This window comes from Osmerus eperlanus, chromosome 24 (assembly GCF_963692335.1).
Source record: "Osmerus eperlanus chromosome 24, fOsmEpe2.1, whole genome shotgun sequence".
NCBI lineage: Eukaryota > Metazoa > Chordata > Actinopteri > Osmeriformes > Osmeridae > Osmerus > Osmerus eperlanus.
The window spans coordinates 2,838,711-2,859,547 of record NC_085041.1 but is presented as its reverse complement, the minus strand read 5'-3'; the positions used below and the strand labels follow the sequence as shown (position 1 = coordinate 2,859,547).

At 47.3% G+C, this 20,837-nt stretch overlaps 2 protein-coding genes across 3 annotated transcripts in view; one reads left to right on the top strand and one right to left on the bottom strand.

Annotated features, from left to right (window-relative positions):
* Positions 1-1,730: 1,730 nt before the first annotated feature.
* Positions 1,731-4,638, top strand: si:ch211-212d10.2 (uncharacterized protein LOC557710 homolog). Its single transcript, XM_062450303.1, has 3 exons — positions 1,731-2,132; positions 2,620-2,735; positions 3,439-4,638. Exons 1-3 carry the CDS (start codon positions 1,949-1,951, stop codon positions 3,529-3,531), a joined length of 393 nt encoding a protein of 130 aa, XP_062306287.1. The 5' UTR covers positions 1,731-1,948; the 3' UTR covers positions 3,532-4,638.
* An 898-nt stretch (positions 4,639-5,536) lies between these two features.
* Positions 5,537-20,837, bottom strand: part of cilp2 (cartilage intermediate layer protein 2) — a 19,571-nt gene continuing 4,270 nt past the window's right edge. Inside the window, exons 2-10 of one of the 2 annotated variants that reach the window (XM_062450214.1) lie at positions 17,784-17,879; positions 16,747-17,016; positions 16,288-16,470; positions 15,498-15,653; positions 15,060-15,377; positions 14,406-14,514; positions 13,798-13,955; positions 9,451-11,921; positions 5,537-9,349 (exon numbers count right to left, since the gene is read on the bottom strand). In XM_062450214.1, coding sequence (XP_062306198.1) covers positions 9,502-11,921; positions 13,798-13,955; positions 14,406-14,514; positions 15,060-15,377; positions 15,498-15,653; positions 16,288-16,470; positions 16,747-17,016; positions 17,784-17,879 — 3,710 coding nt within the window. In that variant the 3' untranslated portion in view covers positions 5,537-9,349; positions 9,451-9,501. Of the gene's footprint in view, positions 9,350-9,445; positions 11,922-13,797; positions 13,956-14,405; positions 14,515-15,059; positions 15,378-15,497; positions 15,654-16,287; positions 16,471-16,746; positions 17,017-17,783; positions 17,880-20,837 lie in introns of both variants that reach the window. The other variant, XM_062450213.1, reaches the window with a different exon arrangement.

The following is a 20,837-nucleotide window of genomic DNA, read 5'->3' as shown; positions in this document are numbered from 1 at the left end:
CTTCATTTGTAGCTCGTAAATCCAACCAGCTGCATCTAAAATGACCCAGCACATAAAAACTGGGAAGTGTCTGTCTGTCGTTACGGAATAACCAGTAGCATACAGCCCATTAGAACACAGCATGTCCTACTCCTGGATACAATCACTAGTTTTGACTATCCAGCATATTTTCCTAACTCATGTATAGAGTTACAGACAGACAGGCAGCATTTTTGCATTCGTTGAGGTCTGGTGAACGTGCAGCGGATGAATAATGAGCGTTCCGTCCGCGTGTTCACGGCACGTATTTGCAGCCGTCCCTCTCTGTGGCGTGTGTTGCGTGTAGCGGGCTTGTTTGGTCGGAGACCTCAGTAAGGAGCTGTTAAGGATCTCTCCAGACACTAAGTCCACCTACTGAATGCCACTGCCAGCACACAAGGCTTAGTTATAGGAGAGATGGAAAGCAAGTGGAGGAATCTTGACACACAATTCTCTTGGAGCACGTTCTGAGAAAATTACAATTTGTTGCCCTGGCATGTGAAAAATCTGATTTGGTCATAACACTGGAAAGTATGCTTTGTTTTTGTCACTGACAGAACTTTTAATTTGTTGATGATGAATGAACAGTTGAGTTATCATCAAACACTGTCGGAAAGCTGCAAATGTAGCGTGTTCCAGTCTCTGTCCCTCAAGAAAGTGCCCTATAGCCCATGACGAAGATATCAAAATTCAAATCACTTATCCAGGATGTTACAAAATTACATGTTTGTGAATAAATAGCCTGCTAGCATTTAGATGCTAAATTTATACGCCTGCATAGGAAACAGCACTAGTGTTGTTTTGCTGGAATGTAGGCCACATTTGGAACAATACATCACTTCTACCATGCCTATGACATGGCAACAGCATCTCACCTTTCCTGTACCACAGCATGGAAAGTCTGAAATCCATAGAGAATAATAACCGATAATTGAGCAATTTGTTTTGAACTATGCGCTCACTACATAAAACCGAATTTTTATTCCCTAACAGAGTTTGCCACACACTTGAAACCCTCCACTCCACTGTTGTGTCTGTTGCTGCTCTATCCTCACATAGCACTTCTCAGCTGTATTGAATCACTTGTGGAGCAGGACATTAAGGCAGCCTATAGGCTGCTTGTGTTTTGATCTGGTCTGGAACAAATACGTTCAATTATCTCATCAGAAGTTGCGACTATTTTTAAAACCGGATAAGACTAAGTGAATTTTGTCAGATGTCCCGACCATAATGAAAGAGATTAGAATTTATGATAGGCCTGTGCCACCGCCACGGTTAGGGTTTTGGTTCGTAGGTCTGCGGATTATGGTTATATTTGACTGCAAGAGCTTAATCAAAACAACATTTTCCAGTTTAATATATGTTATGTCTACTTCATCATGCGGTATAGGCTACTAATAGTCATGGTCTGTTCAGTCTAAAGCAAGTCTTACATTACATGGGCAATATTATACATTTATTCTAAACAATTAGTTGTACGGTGTTATTTCTTCTTTCAAAATGCATGGCCTTTAATTGTTTGCCCATTTAAATAAAGTCAATATCTGTGGAGTCCTGAAAGACCAGTCTAAATCTTAGTCTGAAGAAGATCTGAAAGGAACAAACAAAATAGTGCAACTCTGTCAACGTCTATCAACAAGGCTTCTTTATGCAAGTAGGACTAGGCTTGCTTTTGCGTTTAGCCTGCTGCATCAAGCGGTAGTTATGACTAGGCTGCAAGCGCTGCTGTTCAACATCAATTCTGACCATGGGAAAGTGCATCGACGGTGGGTCCGAACACAGGCAACTCACGCGACTATGCAGACCACCGCCTATCACTTCCACGGAACTGTCATGGAACACTTCCGCATAACGGATCGTTAATACCGAAAAGGGACATCGTAAGATATAGTTTAACGTAGCCAATACGGTTATCAGTGTCGCTTACCTAATGGCCTCTACGAACCAAGACGGAAGTGCGGATAGCGTTTCGTGGAGACAAATAGGCCCAACCTCGGAGCTTTCCAAGAAGCACTGCCGTTTGATGTACTCCTCTCTCGGCCACAAGTCGGATGTGTGCCTGTTCTATGTGAAAGGCGAATTCTATGCCATGGATGCTCGATGCGCGCACTCAGGTATTTTATTATAATCTATGAAACAACGCAGGATTAATACACAGTGATTGTTAAAGTATTCTTTCGTTTAATCAGTGCATTTGATCATGAATACCTTTAAAGGAGGATACAATATTAACCTAGATTGTCGTATGCATTCGCTAAAATGAAAAAAACGCCTGTTTGTGCTCCAGGTTTTTTCCAGATGCTTTATTTTAACAAACCATGTGTGTGCCGTGTATATTAGACCTCCCTTGTCGTCAATGAATCGGGGTTTACGGGAGTAGGCAACCACATAACCTACTAAACAACATAGGCTCGCAGACGCCTGCCATATGTCAATGGTTCCGTGATACGTTTTCGCGTATCTGTGCAGCTCCGCCTCATGATTACTATCACATTCACAGCATCCCTGCTTTTCATCCTCTAAAAGCCATTACGTCACATCCCGTTACTGAATGCCAGATTGGTCCTCCTGTGTGTGGTGTGGTGTGGTGTGTCTTGTCAGGCGGTCCCCTGTGTGACGGAGACATCGAGGATGCGGACGACGTGCTGCAGGTGTTCTGTCCATGGCACGATTATGATTTCAACCTCCGCACTGGGAAGTCCAACACGGGGCTGCAGGTAAACTAATCTAACCAAGAATAAATGTATCGCTTATTGACAGACTAAAGTATGTCCCTGTTATATATCCATCTAATATACCCATATTATACATTTCCATAGAGTACAATAAAACACACTCCATGTATGCGTATTATGTCATCTGAATGTCTTATTTATGACCCCATGAACTTCACCAGTACTTATGAGACATCTAGTTTCTTGAGGTGTTTGGTTGCACTGTTTCCTAGTTTCAGTAATCCAGTATGAAGGATGCAGATTTATGTTCAGTGAGTGATGTCACACTAGACCAAGCAAATCCCATTGGGTCCAATCACAATCACATGGTCCATGCCTCAAGTGTGTACACACACACACACACACACACACACACACACACACACACACACACACACACACACACACACACACAAACACACTCACAGGTTTACATATTTGAGCCCTCTTGAAACCATAATTGCTCCCTTTACGTTTGTCCTCGTGTTGATTTCTAACATACTGAAAATAGAGTCCTCCTTTTAATCAGTGCAGAATGTAAGATCTGAGGGTTTTAGTTGGAGGTTTACAGTAATCAGACAGGGCAGCAGACATCACTAGTCAGGGCACGGTGTGCCCCCTGTGTGCCCTCAGCTTCGGGGGAAAGGAAGGTGTTGTGTTTTTCCATCTGTCAGACACCTGTGCGTTACGTGTTTGTCTGTTCAAGCAACAAGTGTACGAAGTCAAACAGGAGGATGGCAGCGTGTACGTGAAGCACTCGTCCCCTCTCGCCTTACATCCCTTCCCATCACAGACCTGAGCTGCTGTCAGGAGGTACGGCTGTGCCCGGGATTGTACCTATGGAAACGCCTGGAGCGACCCCCGGCTATTTTTAAGATTTATTCTACAAACTGAAGCCATCTGAGGCATTCCAAGCCCCCATCTATTATCTTCACAGACGTTTTCCACTAAAACCTGGCAATGTTGTTACACTCAGGTCTTTATTAAGAGGATTGGCTGAAGGGGATGTGACATCATCAAATTGTTTAAGGTTTTGTGAGTTTCTTTTTCTTTGTAACAGACTGGGAAGGGAGCCATCTTGGGCAGTAGATGGGGAGGAAGGGGGGGGGGGGGGGGTTTGGTGCAGATCTTGATAACCCATTAGACACTGAATGGAAAGTGGGCCTTTGCCTCTGTTAAGCTTAAAATGACATTTTATGTCTCTGACCTGAAGCTACAGCACAAAATGTCAAATAAAAACACTGTATTTGCTGACGTGTGAACATTGTTGCAAACTGATGTGATATTATTATTGTCTCCAGTAAAAAAGCCTAGCTCAGCTCTGACCCTCATCTACACTGGAGACCTTTTTAAATACCTTGGTGAGATCCCAGAAGAACAGCAATGAAGGGCTCTGTAATTATGGTGAGGGTCCAGTACTATGTGTTTGCACAGCCGTGTCAGCATTTCCCTTTGGCCTATGCACAGACAAGTTCTTCCCTCACTGACGCAATGGCATAGAGGAGACTGGTCAACAAGGCATTAGTGGAGAATCAGGACCTCAGATTCCTCTACGGACTCAAGGGGAAAATGTGTTATTTTGGCTTCATGTGTGCATGTGTTTTTCTATGTTAAGCTGGCAAAAATATTTTGGACATATTCTCACTACATTTCCTCCCTCTGACATGCAGTGTGATCCAAAAAGATGTCAGTGGAAGTGTGGCTCGCCATCCCCGTTCCTCTCCCTCAGTCTCCCCTGTAGGGCGACATTATTACCATAATATTTCCATTGGCTGATGGCCAGGTGTCTGTGGTGTGGACAGAGCCTTTCACTCCATACCTTGTCATTCATTTTCTCTCTCTCTCACTCACTCACTGTCTTTCTGTCTCTCTGTCTCTCTCTCTCTCTCTTTGTCTCTCTCTCTCACTCACTCACTCACTCTCTTCTCTCTCTCTCTCTCTCTCTCTCTCTCTCTCTCTCTCTCTCTCTCTCTCTCTCTCTCTCTCTCTCTCTCTCTCTCTCTCTCTCTCTCTCTCTCTCTCTCTCTCTCTCTCTCTCTCTCTCTCTTTCTCTCTCTCTCTTTGTCTCTCTCTCTTTGTCTCTCTCTCTTTGTCTCTCTCTCTCTCTCTCTCTCTCTCTCTCTCTCTCTCTCTCTCTCTCTCTCTCTCTCTCTCTTTGTCTCTGTCACTCACTCTCTCTCTCTCTTTCACTCACTCACTCTCTCTCTCTCTCTCTCTCTCTCTCTCTCTCTTTGTCTCTCTGTCTCTCACCCGAGGGGTTCATGATCACAGACAATTGAGATGAAGCCATTGTGTGTTGGTGAAGCAATCACTTTTATAGTGGGTCCGGCGTGTTCAGCCTAAAAGCTGGTTTTCACATCTTGAAGTTCTAGACGTTTCTAAATAATCTGTTGTTTATGGTGTAGGATTACTTCCCCATGTTGTCCTTCCTCGACCATTAGACAAAGACTCATCGTTGAGGTCAGTCCTTTGCTATGTATGACCTAATATTCAATGTCTGACTTTTTTGCACATGTTTGAATATGTATTTTTTATGTATGTATACAGGCCCATTCTTAACACTCTTTATATTTTCCAGTCATGGTGGAATGCTGTTTTGTCTGAACATTGTTATTCGTGGAAACTTATACCTGTTTGTACTATTCAACTTTAATTTATTTGGGCATCCAGCAGGTACCATGCAGATTTAAATGTCTATTTTATCAATCATTTGTCAAAATATATTGATGACCTATTTAATGTCTTCAGAGTATTTGTTAATAAGCACCACAAAATGAGGACGCTCCATCCATGGGAAGCTTCACTACACAAGCAAAAGTTTATTTACAGTTCATAATACATTTGATAATAGATTCCATACAATACACCATTTACACATAAAAACGGTTGGAATAGTTAGGAGATGGGCAACCCCATGCAGTACACAATGTTACATAATGATGTACAGAGAATTCTCAGGATTTGAATCCTGAGAATTTGAATTTGAATGTTTCTGTGGGCCCAGGATATCTTTCAGAGCACAATGGCAACTCTATAACCATTTCTTTACCATCCAGACAAGATGATGAGACCCAACGATGGCCTTGCCTGAGGATATTCCTGAATAAGTTATAGTCTCCCTGAGACCAGACAGAGTGTGCAGGACAGGCCGTCCACCTCCAGTCAGGCCGAAGACACTGACTCCACAACCAGACTGTAGGCCAGTTGTGCACTGTGTCAGTCAGCAGAGGGTTGAATTGTACAGGAAGCAGGTGAACATGAATTAACCAAAAGGATTTAACCGAGGAGTCAAATTCTGTTGGTCTGCATCACAGCCTCTCATTAGGTATTTTTATTAATGGATTCAATATTTTAAGATATCTGTTTCTACCCTTTTTGGCACCATAAAGAAGAATGTGTTCCGTATATTCCATAAGACAAACACATTTCAGCCACATGTTTCATATTTGTTTGCTCTTCCAACAAATTATCCGTATTTGAATGAGGAAATGTGAAACTTGCATGGGCTCACATGCTTCTCTTTTGATTGTAATGAGCAAGGAAACATCTAGCATCTTCAAACCCATCAAAATCAACAAAGCGTTTACTTTACTTTACAGTTCTGCCATCCTTTTTGAAATTCCTTAGAAGACAAGGAAAATATTTGCTAAAGCTCGATCATTTTTGTCAAGCGATCGCTAATGTAACATTGGCCATTTGTGTTGAGCCTGTCTTTCGTCCTTCCACCCCCCCCCCCCCCCCCCGTATTCTTCACCATGAGTCTGTGAGTATCCTTCCCCATCAACACTGCATCGCCTCCACATGAGACCACTTTCAAAGCCCTCAGCCGACCACTGATGGACTACGGGGCCAAAGTCCACGTCTACATTCTCCCTTGCTCCCTCCTCAAAGAGATCCTTCTAATGACCAGAATCCATCACGGTGTAATCTCTCCCCTTCTCCATCGCAGAGCGCTCCCCTGGATGGCTACTGTGCCACATGTCCTCTGGTCCTACCACCGCTCCCAGGCTGCACCTCAGACGATAGGGCTCCCTGACGTGACTTATCTTTCAAACACGTGTGCCCAATTATAGCCATGTTTCCTTCAGCTGGGAGCACTGATCTGCACCAAGATGATATTTGTCTTTATCTGGCTGAACGTGATCTCATGGAGCTCCTAACAGCTCCGTGATTGGATAGGTCACTGATAATGGCCAGAGGTCCACGAACCATCATGTCCAAATGTGTTGTCAGAGGCCCCATAACTGTTTGTTGACTTATAAATACTGTATGGTTATTCATGACATCTAAGATCCGAGTGTGTGTCTATTTCACAGCATACAGTTTTGGCTGATGCTATATCAACAAAGTTGAATCAAATGAGACTCCTAATTGGTTCGGTGTCATTTATCAAATACCTTGAGGTTTTATTGAAAACACCTGGGAAATTATTCAGATTTTACCTTGGGGCATCACTAGGAGCTGTTTTGAATCTTGGATGCAGACCTCAAAGGTTTGAATTAGGCTCCATATTATCCTGTAAATGAACTTGTTTGGCTGTTTATGAAAATCACGGTCAACACCCTCAAGTGTATTCGTAATTTCTTTCTTAATTAAGGCTGTGCTTATGATTACTTGCCAGCCCTGTTGGTTTCCTCCAGGGACGACAAGCCCTCACTGGACTAGGAATTAGTTTAGCTTGATGGGTTCTCCACTGGTTTGGAGAGACACAGAATCACTCACTATGAAGATAAACAAGTTACCAAAGGGAAAGGGTTCCTTCAATTCACTGACTTAAATTAAATATTTTTTGTTTTGAGACGTCATCACACTATTTACTGCTATGCCAAAGCAGGACACAGGGGAATGTCTAAACCCCATATGTTGTGAGGGGAGCATGGCATATTTTATAATTGGTTCTAGAAAATGATTTGCCTTCAGTTAGTCAGGAAGTGACATTTAGTCATTTAGCAGACGCTCTTATCCAGAGCGACTGACAGTAAGTACAGGGACATTCCACCCAAGGCAAGTAAGGTGAAGTGCCTTGCCCAAAGACACAACGTCATTTGGCACAGGAATAGGGAATCGAACCTGCAACCTTCTGATTACTAGCCCAATTCCTTAACCGCTCAGCCACCCGACTCCCTAGTGGAAATGAGTACAGTGTTGTGTTGGTGAAACTGGGGTGATCCTCAATGGGGTGATGGTTAGCTCTGCCTGTGACTTGAAGATATGCTGTTCAATTGAAATTGTTCTGTTGAAAATATATTCTTTTGTTTTGTGACTTGGGTCAAAACACACCTTGATGAAGTTACTGTGAAAGATAATAAGTCATGCAGGAAGATATGAAAATGCTATAATTATTTGCAAAGAGACATGAAGGTACTACAAGTATGTGGTATGAATTTTGAAAAAAGATTACTCAGCATTTAAATAATTGCTCTTCACTATGTTTAAAATGCAGATGAATCCTGTACAAGCTCCCTTTCGAAATCGCTTAGTACCACAGTCAAACAAACCAAGGGTATTGTCTGAAACACCATTAGAAATCTTTGTGCAGTGGGTCGGCTTATCACAGGGTTATTCGCAAGGGTTCTCAAGTCTAAATGAAACATAGTTATTGCACTTCAGGTGATAAAGACAGGTAGCCTCGCCAAAAAAAAAAAAAACAGGTCTCAGAAAGATGGTCAGCTCATTTGTTTTACGATTGCATGCCGACAGTTGACAGCACCTCAGCTGGTGGGGAGCTGGCAAGGGGCAGAGAAGTATGTCGGATGAGGACATTGACGGCTAATGTGGGATGAGAAGACGGGAGGGAAATGTGTCATCCCTCCCATTCTCCTCTCATCCCCAGGTCCCATGCTGCACGGTCTGTTTGGTCTACTGGTCGGATCCGCTTTGTTAAGGCATGCTTGTCTTGGCACTGGCACTGCTGCATGTTGCAGTTAGGTTAGTGAAAGAAAGAAAAAAACTAGATACAAGATTCTAAGAATCGTCCTCCGTCCCACAGACGTCGTAATTCCAAGCACCCTACCACGTCCTCTTAAAAATACTAGATGAAGTCATGATAATAGATGACTTCCAGTTTCTAGAAAAAGGCTCAGTGTCTGTTACAAACAGACAACAATGACCTCATGCACTCCCCTCTCTGATTTTAAGGGGAACCATAGGTTAATAGGAAAGCTTTGGACAATTAAGAAGTGTTTAGGGATTGGGGTGTGTTTACAGTCATGTTTGTTTTCAAATGAGACATTTCAGAGACGTAAAGACTGGGGAATGTGGAAGGCAACAAATCTGAAGATAAAACTGGAAACTGGTTCAATCATATCTTTCAGAAAATCACATCAATGCCAATAAAATAAATGTCCATTGCAGGACTGATACATGTCTAAAGTTAGGGTTTTCACAACAACAACAAAAAATTATACTGAGATTATTGCCAAACCCTTTCAAGTAAGCCTCAGAGAAAAGAAATGTCTGCCTTTTTATCTTCTCTGGTTCGTTTTGCTGGACATTTGTCTGTTTTTATAGAGTACTGTTCTGAGTTCATTTTCAGCATCACCAGACTGACCCAAGTGAACATGTTCGCCCTTGTCTTTTGTGAGGACCTCATCTTCTTCCTTTTATTCCTCAGGATCCTAAGAACAAATCAGACAAAATAAACACAGCTTGTAAATTTACAAGTCATGGATGAACAGAGCATGATTGGATGTGAATTGAAATCAACGTTCAACATTACCTCTCTGTGTCAATCATCTCTTCTTCTTTGTGGGGGGGGGGGGGGGCAGCTCTACTGTCGTCTCTGATTCCTCATGTTGGATCTCCTCCTGGTTGCAGAAGAGACAACTCTCCTGCTCTGGGTCCGGCCCTGCTGCTCCGAGGGGAAGGCTACCACCTGGGCGGACCCTCTCCTCACCTGCAGCCCCTCCGACTCCCTCATATCCCTGGCCATCTGGGACAGGGTCTGGCCCGGGTTGGTCTGTAAACGCTGGAACAGGCTCTCCCTGCTCACCGCCCTCTCCGGGCAGCTGTAGGTCAAGGCCACCCCCGAGTCCGATTTCATCTCCCTGGAGAAACCGTCGGACGTCCCGTCGAAGCAGCGTCCGATGGCGATTTCCTTGGCCACTCGGGGGTTCTGATCGGTGACGGTGTAGATGCCGTAGTTGTGGCCCAGCGGGTCCATGGGGGCCAACATGTTGAAAGCATGCGACTCGTTGTTCTGGACGACAGGAGGATGTTTACTCAGGTATTCCCCCAGGAGGTTGTTGATGCCGACCCTGCGACAGTTCCCCTGAGGCAGGACCGATATCAGGGATCGGTCCACGGTCGCCTGGTCGAACAGCATGCCGCTGCACTTAAACTCCAGGCAGGCCGCCGAGGTGTTCGCCTCCCTCATGTCGCGGGTGCTGCGGATGTCCCTAATGCCGTAGAGCTGCCCCGTTGTCTGCGGGTGCGTCCCCCCCGTGTTCTTCGATCGCACCATCACTTCCTTTCGGCCGAGGATCTTGACCTTGATGAAGCAGGCTCGGAACTCCTGGGGGTTGGGCCACCAGGAGAGGTAGTCCCCCGTCCAGGTGGTGAGGTCGTTCTCCTGGAAGGGAACCACGTTGTACTCGTACTTATCTTTCTCCACCCGGAAGAATCGGAAATGGTTGGCGTCCACCGGGGCGTTTTCGCAGGCGATTAAACTCTGGTAGGGGTATATCGGACCGTTGTTCTCCTCGATGTTGTTAGGGTTCGGTTTGGCCAAGTTGATCCTGAAGGCCGTTTTCTTCAGGTTGTGATCCTCGTGATCGGATCGCTGGTAGTCCATCTTATCCAAGTATGGCTGAGAAACGCCGATGATGTTGGGATTCATCTTGGGGGACGACGGAGCCGCCTCCAGCTCTTCTCCCCCCATGATCCCCGTGACGTAAGCCGTGTAGGCGTCCGGCCTCTGGGCGTCGCAGAAGGCCGGCAAGCAGGCTCCGTTGGGTCCGGTTATCACGCTGTCGAAGCGGCCCCAGGCCCTAGGGTTGGAGGAGTACCCAGGCTTGGGCTCCAGGTTGATCAGGCTGATGACCACTCCCTCCAGCTGCTCCGTGGGCAGGAACTTGTCGCTCATGTACGCCCTCACTTTGACGTAGCAGCGCCGGTTCTCGGGCACGTCCAGGTTGAACAGGCGACGCTCCCTGATCTCCATGTTGCCTATGAGGAAGGTGCGTTCCTCCCTCTTGCTCCTGCCATGGCCCCCGGACGTCCTCTGGGTGTAGTGGAAGTCGCTCTCCTCCTCCCAGATGCCCGTGTCCGGGTTGAGGGACCACAGCTTCATTTTGGGGATGTGCTCCTCCATTTTGATGTGCTGGGTGTCCAACAGGACTTGGACCGCCCCGGCGCCGAGCACTTCCTTATTGGTCTCGTCTCGGAAGTCGACGGAGAACATTCCGTACGTCCTCAGCGGAAGCATGTCGCCCTCGTCGTCCACGAAGTTCAGGTCTCCTGGAGCGGCGGACGCCGTCGTGATGTTTCGGGGATCGATGAACGTGACGCTGGCCTTCACTGTACCTTCATACACCTCGCCACTGTCCCTGTGAAAGGAGTTAGGAGGTATGACGATCTGCCCGATGGGGTCCTCTCCTTTAATCTCTCCCAGGTCGATGATGTTGGTTTCCCTGGCGTTGATGTCAATGGGCTCTTTCTTTCTCATCACTTTCACATCATGGTAGACCGAGCCTCCCCTCTTGTCGAAGATGAACACCTTCAGGGTGTCGATGAACTTCTCCGTGGGGTCCACAAAGTTCACCACCAGTCTCTCCGTGTCTGGGGTGACATTGAGGGTGAAGCCTCCTTGGTATCCCGTGGTGCCCACTCTCTCCTTGCCGATGTAGATGTGTCCAAAGCGCAGGGGTTCGTTGTTGTCGGCGGCGACCACCCTGCCTCTCACCAGCACCTTAGGCTCCACGCATTTATGGCAGCCGCACGCCGTCACGGCACGGATGGGCAGGCTGTAGGTCCCGCAGTTGACGACGCGGCTCTCCATGCTCTGGACCCCGCAGCAGAAGCTGCCCGTGTCCCTGCAGCGCAGGTCAAAGTCCAGGGAACCGGCGCACTTGTTGTGTAGGCAACGTCCGGCGTCGTATAGCTTTGAGTCGGTCCCAGGCTGGGTGCAGTCCATGGGCAACCGGATGAGGTGGCTCTCAGGGGTGGACTTGCAGGCTGGTGTCCCTTTGGCTGTGAATTACAACCATGGATTGAGTTAGGATTAGCTCGGCAGTGGTCAAGGAATGTTCAGGAAGCAATGAATACACGTCATGGGGGTGGTTCGGTGTCCATGCTTGGATACGAGCCGAGGTCACCTGAGGTCACCCCCCTGCTGTCACGCTGGTGTCATGACCCTGATGGTCCTACAAAGGAAAAGGGCAACATGACTGGTGGCACTGTAACTAATACAAATTCTTCTATGCGCAATACAAACTTTTATTTGGCAGGGCAGTCATTTGGGTTGGCATGCCTGCAGTCTGGTATATTTTCTCTCTTTTATTCTCTTTCCCTCTCTTTATTCTTCCCTGTCTTTCTCTCTCTCACACGCACACACACACATACACATCACATGGCCTGAGAACAGCCTAGATTAGCCAAGCTGGACCACAAAACATTCATAACAGAGTAATTAGACATGAACTCGAAGAGAACGTTTATTCACCCATCATCCAGATGGGAACTGGAAAGAAAGGATTATTGTTCACCCAAATGTTAGCCTAATGATTAATGTGCATGATGATATCACTACTGGGTTCACACACCAGTTTTCCTGTTAAACTCCCCCATCTCCATATTAACCAGCAGATTATTGCAGACAGATGGAATCTTTTCATTAGTATGATATGCCATTACTATACGACAGATCCTTTACCAAAAACACTTTGAATATTCTTTGAAAAATAAAACAATCATTAAGCTTTAGGGTTTGCCTTGAATGGATGTGAACTTAATAGACTAAGAACTGCATAATGTGTCTGTGAATATGGAAGTATATCATTAGCGTTTCTAGGAATGCTTGGAGTTCTAATAATAAAACTTTCATTTCAGAATATCCTTTACTAAAACTTGTCTTAGTTTGGTCTAAAACTTGACGGGGCGCCAAGGGCTTAGGTAAGGAGTAAGGCTGTGAAGGAAACCACACTGTTCTCCAGGACTGGAGCAGATCCATCAAGCTGCTCTGCTCCAACGCAGGTGTTGTTGTTTTACAGCTCATACTGTAGGACGGGGGAGAGCGAGGCCTCCTTCAGAAGCAGCCTCGGGGGTTGATAGCTTTAGCACACTCCCTTTTTGTCAACTTATATCGCAGCTAACAAGCAACCGGGGAATACTCACATTGTGTATCTATCCCTCACAGATGTGGAAACGCATACTTGTCTGACTCAACGAAAAAAGCAGCAGGATTTATTGACAGTCTTGGATTTCACTTCAATACGGGGAGTTGTGGAGAAGAGGGACGCTGCGTTCTGTCGGTGTCCAGGGTGATCTCGTGGTAAAGAGTCTTTGTTTAGGATGGAGTGCTTTTCTACCAAGGTAAACATAATAAAAACGAGTGCTTCACGATCTGCCAGATTTCGCGAGCCTCGAGATTTTATTATCTTATTTTGCTGGAGGATGTATGTGTTTTCTTCTTCGATGTAAAAGATTCAGTCCATTCGTTTTTTTCTTTTTCTCTCTTCCTTATTTCATTTAGTAGCCTGTGGTATCCCGCTGTGTCCTTGGCACAGCCCGTATTCCACGGCTACTACAAACACATTTCGGCAGGATATTCCTGTAGCTAAGTTGATTGGAACACAATTTTCGCCACACCACAGGTGTTGCCAAACGGCAGCTCTCAAAGCAAACGTTCTAGAATGTACAACGCGTGTTCTAGATTCTAGAATTTACAACGCGTGTTCTAGATTCTAGAATGTACAACACGTGTTCTAGATTCTAGAATGTACAACGCGTGTTCTAGATTCTAGAATGTACAACGCGTGTTCTAGATTCTAGAATGTACAACGCGTGTTCTCAGCTCTCCTGTGTGACACAAAGGGGACGGATGTGGTGGGTTGTCGGGTGTACGTACCGACCACGGTCAGGAGGGCTGGCGAGGACTTGATGCTGCCTGTCAGGCTGCTGGCCTTGCAGTGGTAACGTCCACTCTGCTCTGGCTTCAGATCCCTCAGCACCAGGTCCTCTTCATACTTATACTCCTTCCTGTCCAGCAGAGTTCCGTTGTGGTACCTGGAGGGAGAAATGGCTGGGGGTCAGATGGCTGAGCGGTTAGGTAATCGGGCTGTTAATCGGAAGGTTGCCGGTTCGATTTCCGGCCGAGCATAATGACATGTCCTTGGGCAAAGCACTTCACCCTGCTTGCCTCGGGGAGAATGTTCCTGTACTTACTGTAAGTCGCTCTGGATAAGAGCGTCTGCTAAATTACTAAATGTAAATGAAATAGACAGATTCACGTATGACAGTGTGACATCCGGGTGATGCTAGGGGTGTTTTACGCTAAACAGACATAAACAGAGATTTCAGGTGTGTAACATAATTAATTGGATGGCCACCATCTATTTGAGTACGGACATGTGCTCAGGGATCGACATATTTGAGTCAGTCTGCATTTTCATTGTGCGGTGCCACCTCAGCTCCAACTCCATCCAAGGTCCTGCAACAGTGTTTTCAACAGCTCACCAGTAGTATTTGTCAGGCGCCGGCAATCCCGTGGCCTTGCAACACAACAGCACGCGCTGGCCCTCGTAGCGTACTTTGTCCTCCGGGTGTTTCACCATGTACGGCTTCTCTGCCAGGAGAGAAAACAGATCCTCAGGATCTGGAACCTCCCACGGCTGGGGACCGACAAGCGTTTCAGAGCGCAAAGGCTGATTGAGTTTTATGGGTTGCGATATCTCAGTAGTATGAAACTCAATCAGCCTTCAGGCTCTGAAACGCTTGTTGGTCCCCGCACTCTCTGTGATTCGTGCCTGGATTACATCTATTCGGGTTAGGGCTCCCAGTGAACCTCTTCCTAGTTATTCAGTTTCCTTGCAGACGAGGGTCTCACTGCTTCATTGACTTCTCCCATCTCTCCCGTGTTCTGTATTGTTGTTTTATATGTTGACTTCACAGGCCTGTCTAGACATATACTACCCAGCCTGTCTAAAGCAGCAGTTAGACTGTAAGTTAGGATCCCTATAGTATCATCAGTTATGTTTGTATTAAACTGGGTTTGGATTTCATGAAGCATTCTACCCTGGCATTTCATATCGTAGCTAGTGATCATTACTCATAGGCTATGAAGTAAAAAAAAAAAAAAAAGATTATAATAATATTAGATCTTGAGCTCACCGGCAGACTTGAGAACAGCCCGTATCCAGGAAGTCCCCGTCGTGTTGCTGGAGGAGGAGATGGTCACGGGAGAAAACTTCTCCTTCCTGATGGAGAGGAGGGTGGGCGAGGACGAGCAGGTGCCCGGCAGTCTGAAGACGCCCGCGGCGTCCGTCCGGGCTCGGATGATCTTCGGTTGGCTGGCCAACGCCACCCGTGCCCCCGCCACGGGAACCCCTGTCAGGGTGAAGACCTCCCCCTGAAGGGTGTGGCCCTGACACACACACCGGCTGCAGTCCTTGCTGGGCTGGCCTTCGCTACACACACGCTTGCACTTTGCTGCACACACACACACACACACACACACAAACAGATTATTTGATCTCATGTACATTAGCGGTGTACTGTAAATAATAATAAAGAATCGATCATTTTAACGTGTTTGTAAAACCACGCTACCTGGACATGCTGTTTTCCCACATTTCCTTAATTCCACGGGTCGGCCAGCACAATGCACGTTCTCTGAGGTTCTCTCACAGGTTCTCCTCCGGATCCTGCGCCCCTTGCCGCAGGTCACGGAGCACGCTCCCCAGGGACCCCACGGGCTCCACTCGGCTACGCCCCGCGACACGAACACGGAGGAGAGAAGTGGACATCAAACAGCATGAATACGTTTTCAAGAGCTGTGTGGGGATGTGTTCAACATGTTCAAACTGAAATTCATCATAGAGACGCCAGTATCTGACTGAAGAACTAGAAAGAGCCTCCCTCGCTGGAGTGTCAGGTACACTAGTGTGTTCCAGTATGCTGGTGACAGAGAGAGAGACAGGTCTGTGTAGGAGAGAAAATCCTGTACTGACAGCGATGCCTTGATCAAAGCCACACCGACATCAAAAGCACGTCGAGAGAGGTGACAGATAATTGGAAGAAACTCGTCCTAGAAAAACATTCTCTGGTGAAAAGCAACGTGACAACTTAACAAGGCTCTCACATCTGAACACCATGAGGATGGATGTCTTCAAAAAAAAAATCTGTTGAAATGTGTTCCTGCTGGGTGAGTTCAGACATGGACCGTAGATTTTCCTCCTCTTAAGGATGACTGTCAAAACAGCCAAATGATGTGACGTTCGTTTCAGAGGTTTCCTGTGTTACGTTCAATTTAAAAAGTTCAAACCTAAACGAATCAAATAAACAACTGAAGAGTTGTTTTCAGTAGGGTTTTCTCCTTTGTGTCGGGTTGCCATGGTACCTCGGCACGGGGGTGTGGCACACTCCCTCCTCTCTGAGTGGTGGCCCTGGCAGGGCGGGGCCAGCAGCGGGGGGAGAGGCTGGGCGCTCTGACACGTCCTCTTCCGGACCTGGACCCCCACGTCGCTGCAGGCGGTCACTGAACAAGGGCCCCACGCCCCCCAGTCCGTCCAGTAGGCCTGGACTGGACACACAGGAAGCAAGAGAGTAAGACCCACTGTGTGTGTGTGGGTGTGGGTGTGCAGTTCAAATCAAATCAAAATGTATTTGTATAGCCTTTTTTACAAGCAATGTCACAGAGGGCTTCACATACGCCCATAGAACTGCCCCTCGACCAACCTAAACCCTCAAGGAAGACCAGGAAAAACTCCCAGAAAAACTCACTCGAGGAGAAAAAACAGAAGAAACCTTAGGAGGAGCGTGTGTGTGTGTGTGGGCAGCGTCTGCCCTGGCAGCCTACCAGGAGGGCACTGGAAACGGACGTGGTAGTTGGAGCAGATGCGTCCGTACGGCTGCTCCTTGTTGACGCACCAGAAGCCCTTCTCCAGGCTGGAGTGCACCACCTCTCCGGTGTCGGACGCGTCGACCCAGTCGGTGGTGCGGGCCTCCATGGCCACCGGCCTGGTGCACACCCTCTCCCTGTAGTAGAAGCGGATGGCCTCCAGCCTCTCATAGTCTCCGTTTCCCCCGGGGTGGTCGATGTTGAACCAGGAAGTCCATTCCGTCACGCCTGCCGTACATGACAGAGCAGACACAGGTCAGGACCGGAGCAGACCGGAGGGGGGGGGTTATAAAGTTTAAGAGAGGAATCTGCTTCTGTCGTTTGTGCTGAGTTGAGACGCCCATGGGAGACTGCGCAGTCCGGAGACTTTCCAACTCCCAAGGCTGCAGGATGCAGAGGGGGAGGAGAGGAGGAGGAGGCGGGGGGTTTAAGGAGGAGAAGGCAGGGCAAGTTGTCCAGCATTTGCCCGCCACATGTTCAACTTTTATACATTCGCCACTATTTCTCCACTATTTTGAAGGGGGTGCTTCTGGGACATAATCACATCTACACTGACCCTCTCCGGTCAATTAAAAGGTACTTTAATAATCAAACTGTGCTTTTCTCAACCCTGAAGTGACACAGCCTCTTGTAATTTGCCAGTTGCCATTTTTCACTGTCTTTGGACATTGCTGTGTGAGTGTTGGCTGTAATAGGAGGCCTTGACAGTTAATGAATAGTCACTTAGGTGAAACAGCTCCCCAGTGGCTCACATTATTTCACTTTTCTGTGCTGTTGGCTAGTGGTGCTCCACTGATCCTCTCTAACACACACCATGCACTTTACAGTTGACGTAGATCATTTAGTAAAACAAACACGGGGAATGATTTGAAGTGCTTCACTTTTCTTTTGGAATTTCAGCAGGTGCTAAAGCTCTGTTAGCGTGTTCGTCACGTAGAAGCCAGGAGCCTTGGAAAGGGTTTTGTTTCTCAAAAGGAGATGAGAAGAGGAGTCACCTGTAGTCTGCGAGTCTGTCAGTGTGTTGTACGCCAGCTTCCTGTTCCTGTCTGAGTTGCTCCACTTCCTGAGCAGTGAGCTGTTCCAGATGGGTCCTGATGGAGATCAGAGAGGAGACATCAATGAATATGTCATGGCCGGTCTGGTCTGGTCTGGTCCGGTCTGGTCCGGTCTGGTCTGGCCTGCTTGGGCAAGGGAGCCCTTATCTGCCCACACCACTAACACTGTAACACTGACCTCAATAGCTCTGGTCTGCTCTGTTCAATAGATCTATTACATTCCCAGGGAGAACCTGTGGTTTATGGGGGCGTAAGCATGACGATTCTCATTGAGAACGTGTCTAAGGAACTGTTTCGAGGCATATTTTCCTGGTTGTCTGAGTGTCTGTGAATGTGGGGGGACGTCTCACTCCGAGGAGAGGAGGTGGGAGGTGGAGGACCGAGGGGGGAAAGTCCCGCTCGTGAAACCCGACCTCGCTGTTCTGTCCCTGGGGCGTCTGTGTTTCAAGAGCCCCCTTCTGTCTCCGTGCCAACAGGCGGACACAGAGACTACCCCTGGTCACCTTCCACTGCCCACGCAAACTCAGGTGTCCAGGGGGCAGCTTGGTGGAGATCCACTACGAGTGTGTGTACGTGTGTGTGGAAGGGGAGAGAGAGAGAGAGAGAGAGAGAGAGAGAGAGAGAGAGAGAGAGACAGAGACAGAGAACATCTGATGAATCTGAGTTTCAGCACTCTTACACACACACACCCTTGCACACACACTCCTCGATGGCTCCGCTCGCACGCTCATCACTCTGGCCCACAGTCTGGGCACGTCCCGTCTGCCGATCCAGACGCACTCTCTCTCAGCCTTGAGAGAAACACTGCATGTCTAGTCTCATTAAGGACAACCTGGGTCCATGTGGAAAAGCAATTGTGATGCTCTCTATTTCTCTCTCTCTCTTTCACACGCATATACACACATTCTCTCCGTTCGAAGCCAGTTTTTTTTCTGGACCTCGATCCTCCACAACCCTCTTAATCAATTCTGAAAGAATCTGGAGACAGTGCACCCTGAGAGAGAGTGGACAGGCGGGGGATGAGAGATGAGAAGGACTACAAAGGGGTCACGAACTACAAGTCCCTCCGTCTCCTTTGAGACAGCCACCACGCCAAGATAAGCGTGAGTGTGCGTGCGAGCAGCTGCGAGTGTATGTGAGTCAGTGTGTGTTTGCGGCTGAAGGACTGTGTGGTTCTGAAACATGTTTGGACTGTTCCAGCGATCAAGCCCCCGCCTCTCATTGGTGGAGAACACGTCTCATCCAATGAGAGCCCAGCGCTAAGGAGGACAATCAAGACACCGCTGCGAGACAGCAGGCCATGTGACACAGCCAAGAAGCCTTTCCATATCCATGTCCCCATCCTCCTCATCACACACACACACACATGCAGAAACACACACACACCGACAGCAGGCGTGACTATGAGTAATACGTACTGCTGTATCTCTAGGCCAAATGCAATATATCACTGGTGTCTGCTTGACCACTGGAGACATCAATTCCACATCCTCTCCACTCCTCCTCCTCTCTCTCTCTCTGCATCTCATCTTTTCATTAGGCAGCTGGGCTGCCGTGTGCCTGGCAAGTCTCCCCCTCCCCACACCCCCCACCCCCCTGCTCCCTGTTCACATCCTGCCTCCTGCACCCTGCCCCTCCCCTCCTCTGCTCCCTGGCCCGCTACACGTGAGACACTGACAGGCATCAAAGGGCTGACAGGACCAGCGACGCTCCTGTTCCTCCGTCACGACCTGCAGCACCGGGCTCTGAGACAGACGGCCCTCAGCAGCCACCCACGCTCACAACACCCTCCTTCCTACCCACGGCCAAATGAAATTCCAGCAATAATGTTTTGAAGAAGAGGTTTCCAGGTCTGAAAATATTACACTGCACCCTCAGAACGTATTGCCATACAGCACCAGTGTGTGTGTGTATATATGTGTGTGTGTGTGTGTGTGTGTCTGGGAGAGTGTTTACCCCTAAAGGATGGGACTCTGCTGAGTTTATAGAGGGAGCCCCACAGACGCCCGGAGCTCAGCCCAGTGTCAGCTCAGTCCAGCTGCTTTCATATCCTACTGGTGCCCTTTACTGTTGTGCCAGCACTTTCCTCCACAATCTTTATCACTTTTAATAGGTTTTCGCTGCAGTGTACTACTTCAACTCTGGCCCCATGTCAGTGACTATGACATACTTTGTAAGTGTTGCAGACTCTGGATGTCGTCGCAGGGTTTTCTTCAGCCAGGTGTTCGCATAACAAATTGGGCAGTCAAAGCAAGATCAACTTTTTAAGGCCTGACTGTTGTAACGAGAGGCACAGGAGGGTTTTTTTTATGTTTGGTATCATCTTTCCTTCGGTGATATGATGGAAACACTAAACAGAAACAAATGTGCTCCATCTTTTCTCTGCAGTCCAGATGTCTTAGCATGGTCTTCTGGCTCTGGATTAAGTTTAACCTTAACCGAACGTCCGTCCTACACCCGCAACAGCCCTCCACCTTCTCTGTTTATGTTTATCTTCCATGCCTTGATGAAAAACAGTTAACAAAAATATACAGAAATGCCAAAGACAAGGAAAGCAGTTGGTTTGACGTCACCAGGGGGTAATCAGGGATTCTAGGTGGGAGGGAAGTCCTTACAAAGGAGGGTTTAATCAACAGTCCATAGTGCCAAATCACCACAGAAGGGGACTTAGCACGGTGTCTTTATATAAAGTGTTAAGTAACTTTGAAGTTAAAGTTGAGTATGTGTGTGTTTTTAGCGACAAGGAAATTCAAAGTGATCTTGTGTCAGAATATTTTCCTTTACTTTTATTTATTTTTCTTTAACTTTAATTTTTTCAGACCAAAAAAATACACGGATGAAGAAATTGTTATATATAGTTATTGCTAAGATGACTATCCTGGATTGCTACTCTGATATTTAACAGAAGCTTGTTACTGCCGGCCATTCCCTCCAAATATGTGATAATGAAACCACAGCTATAAATATTATACAAGGGTCCTTTACGAGGTGCCT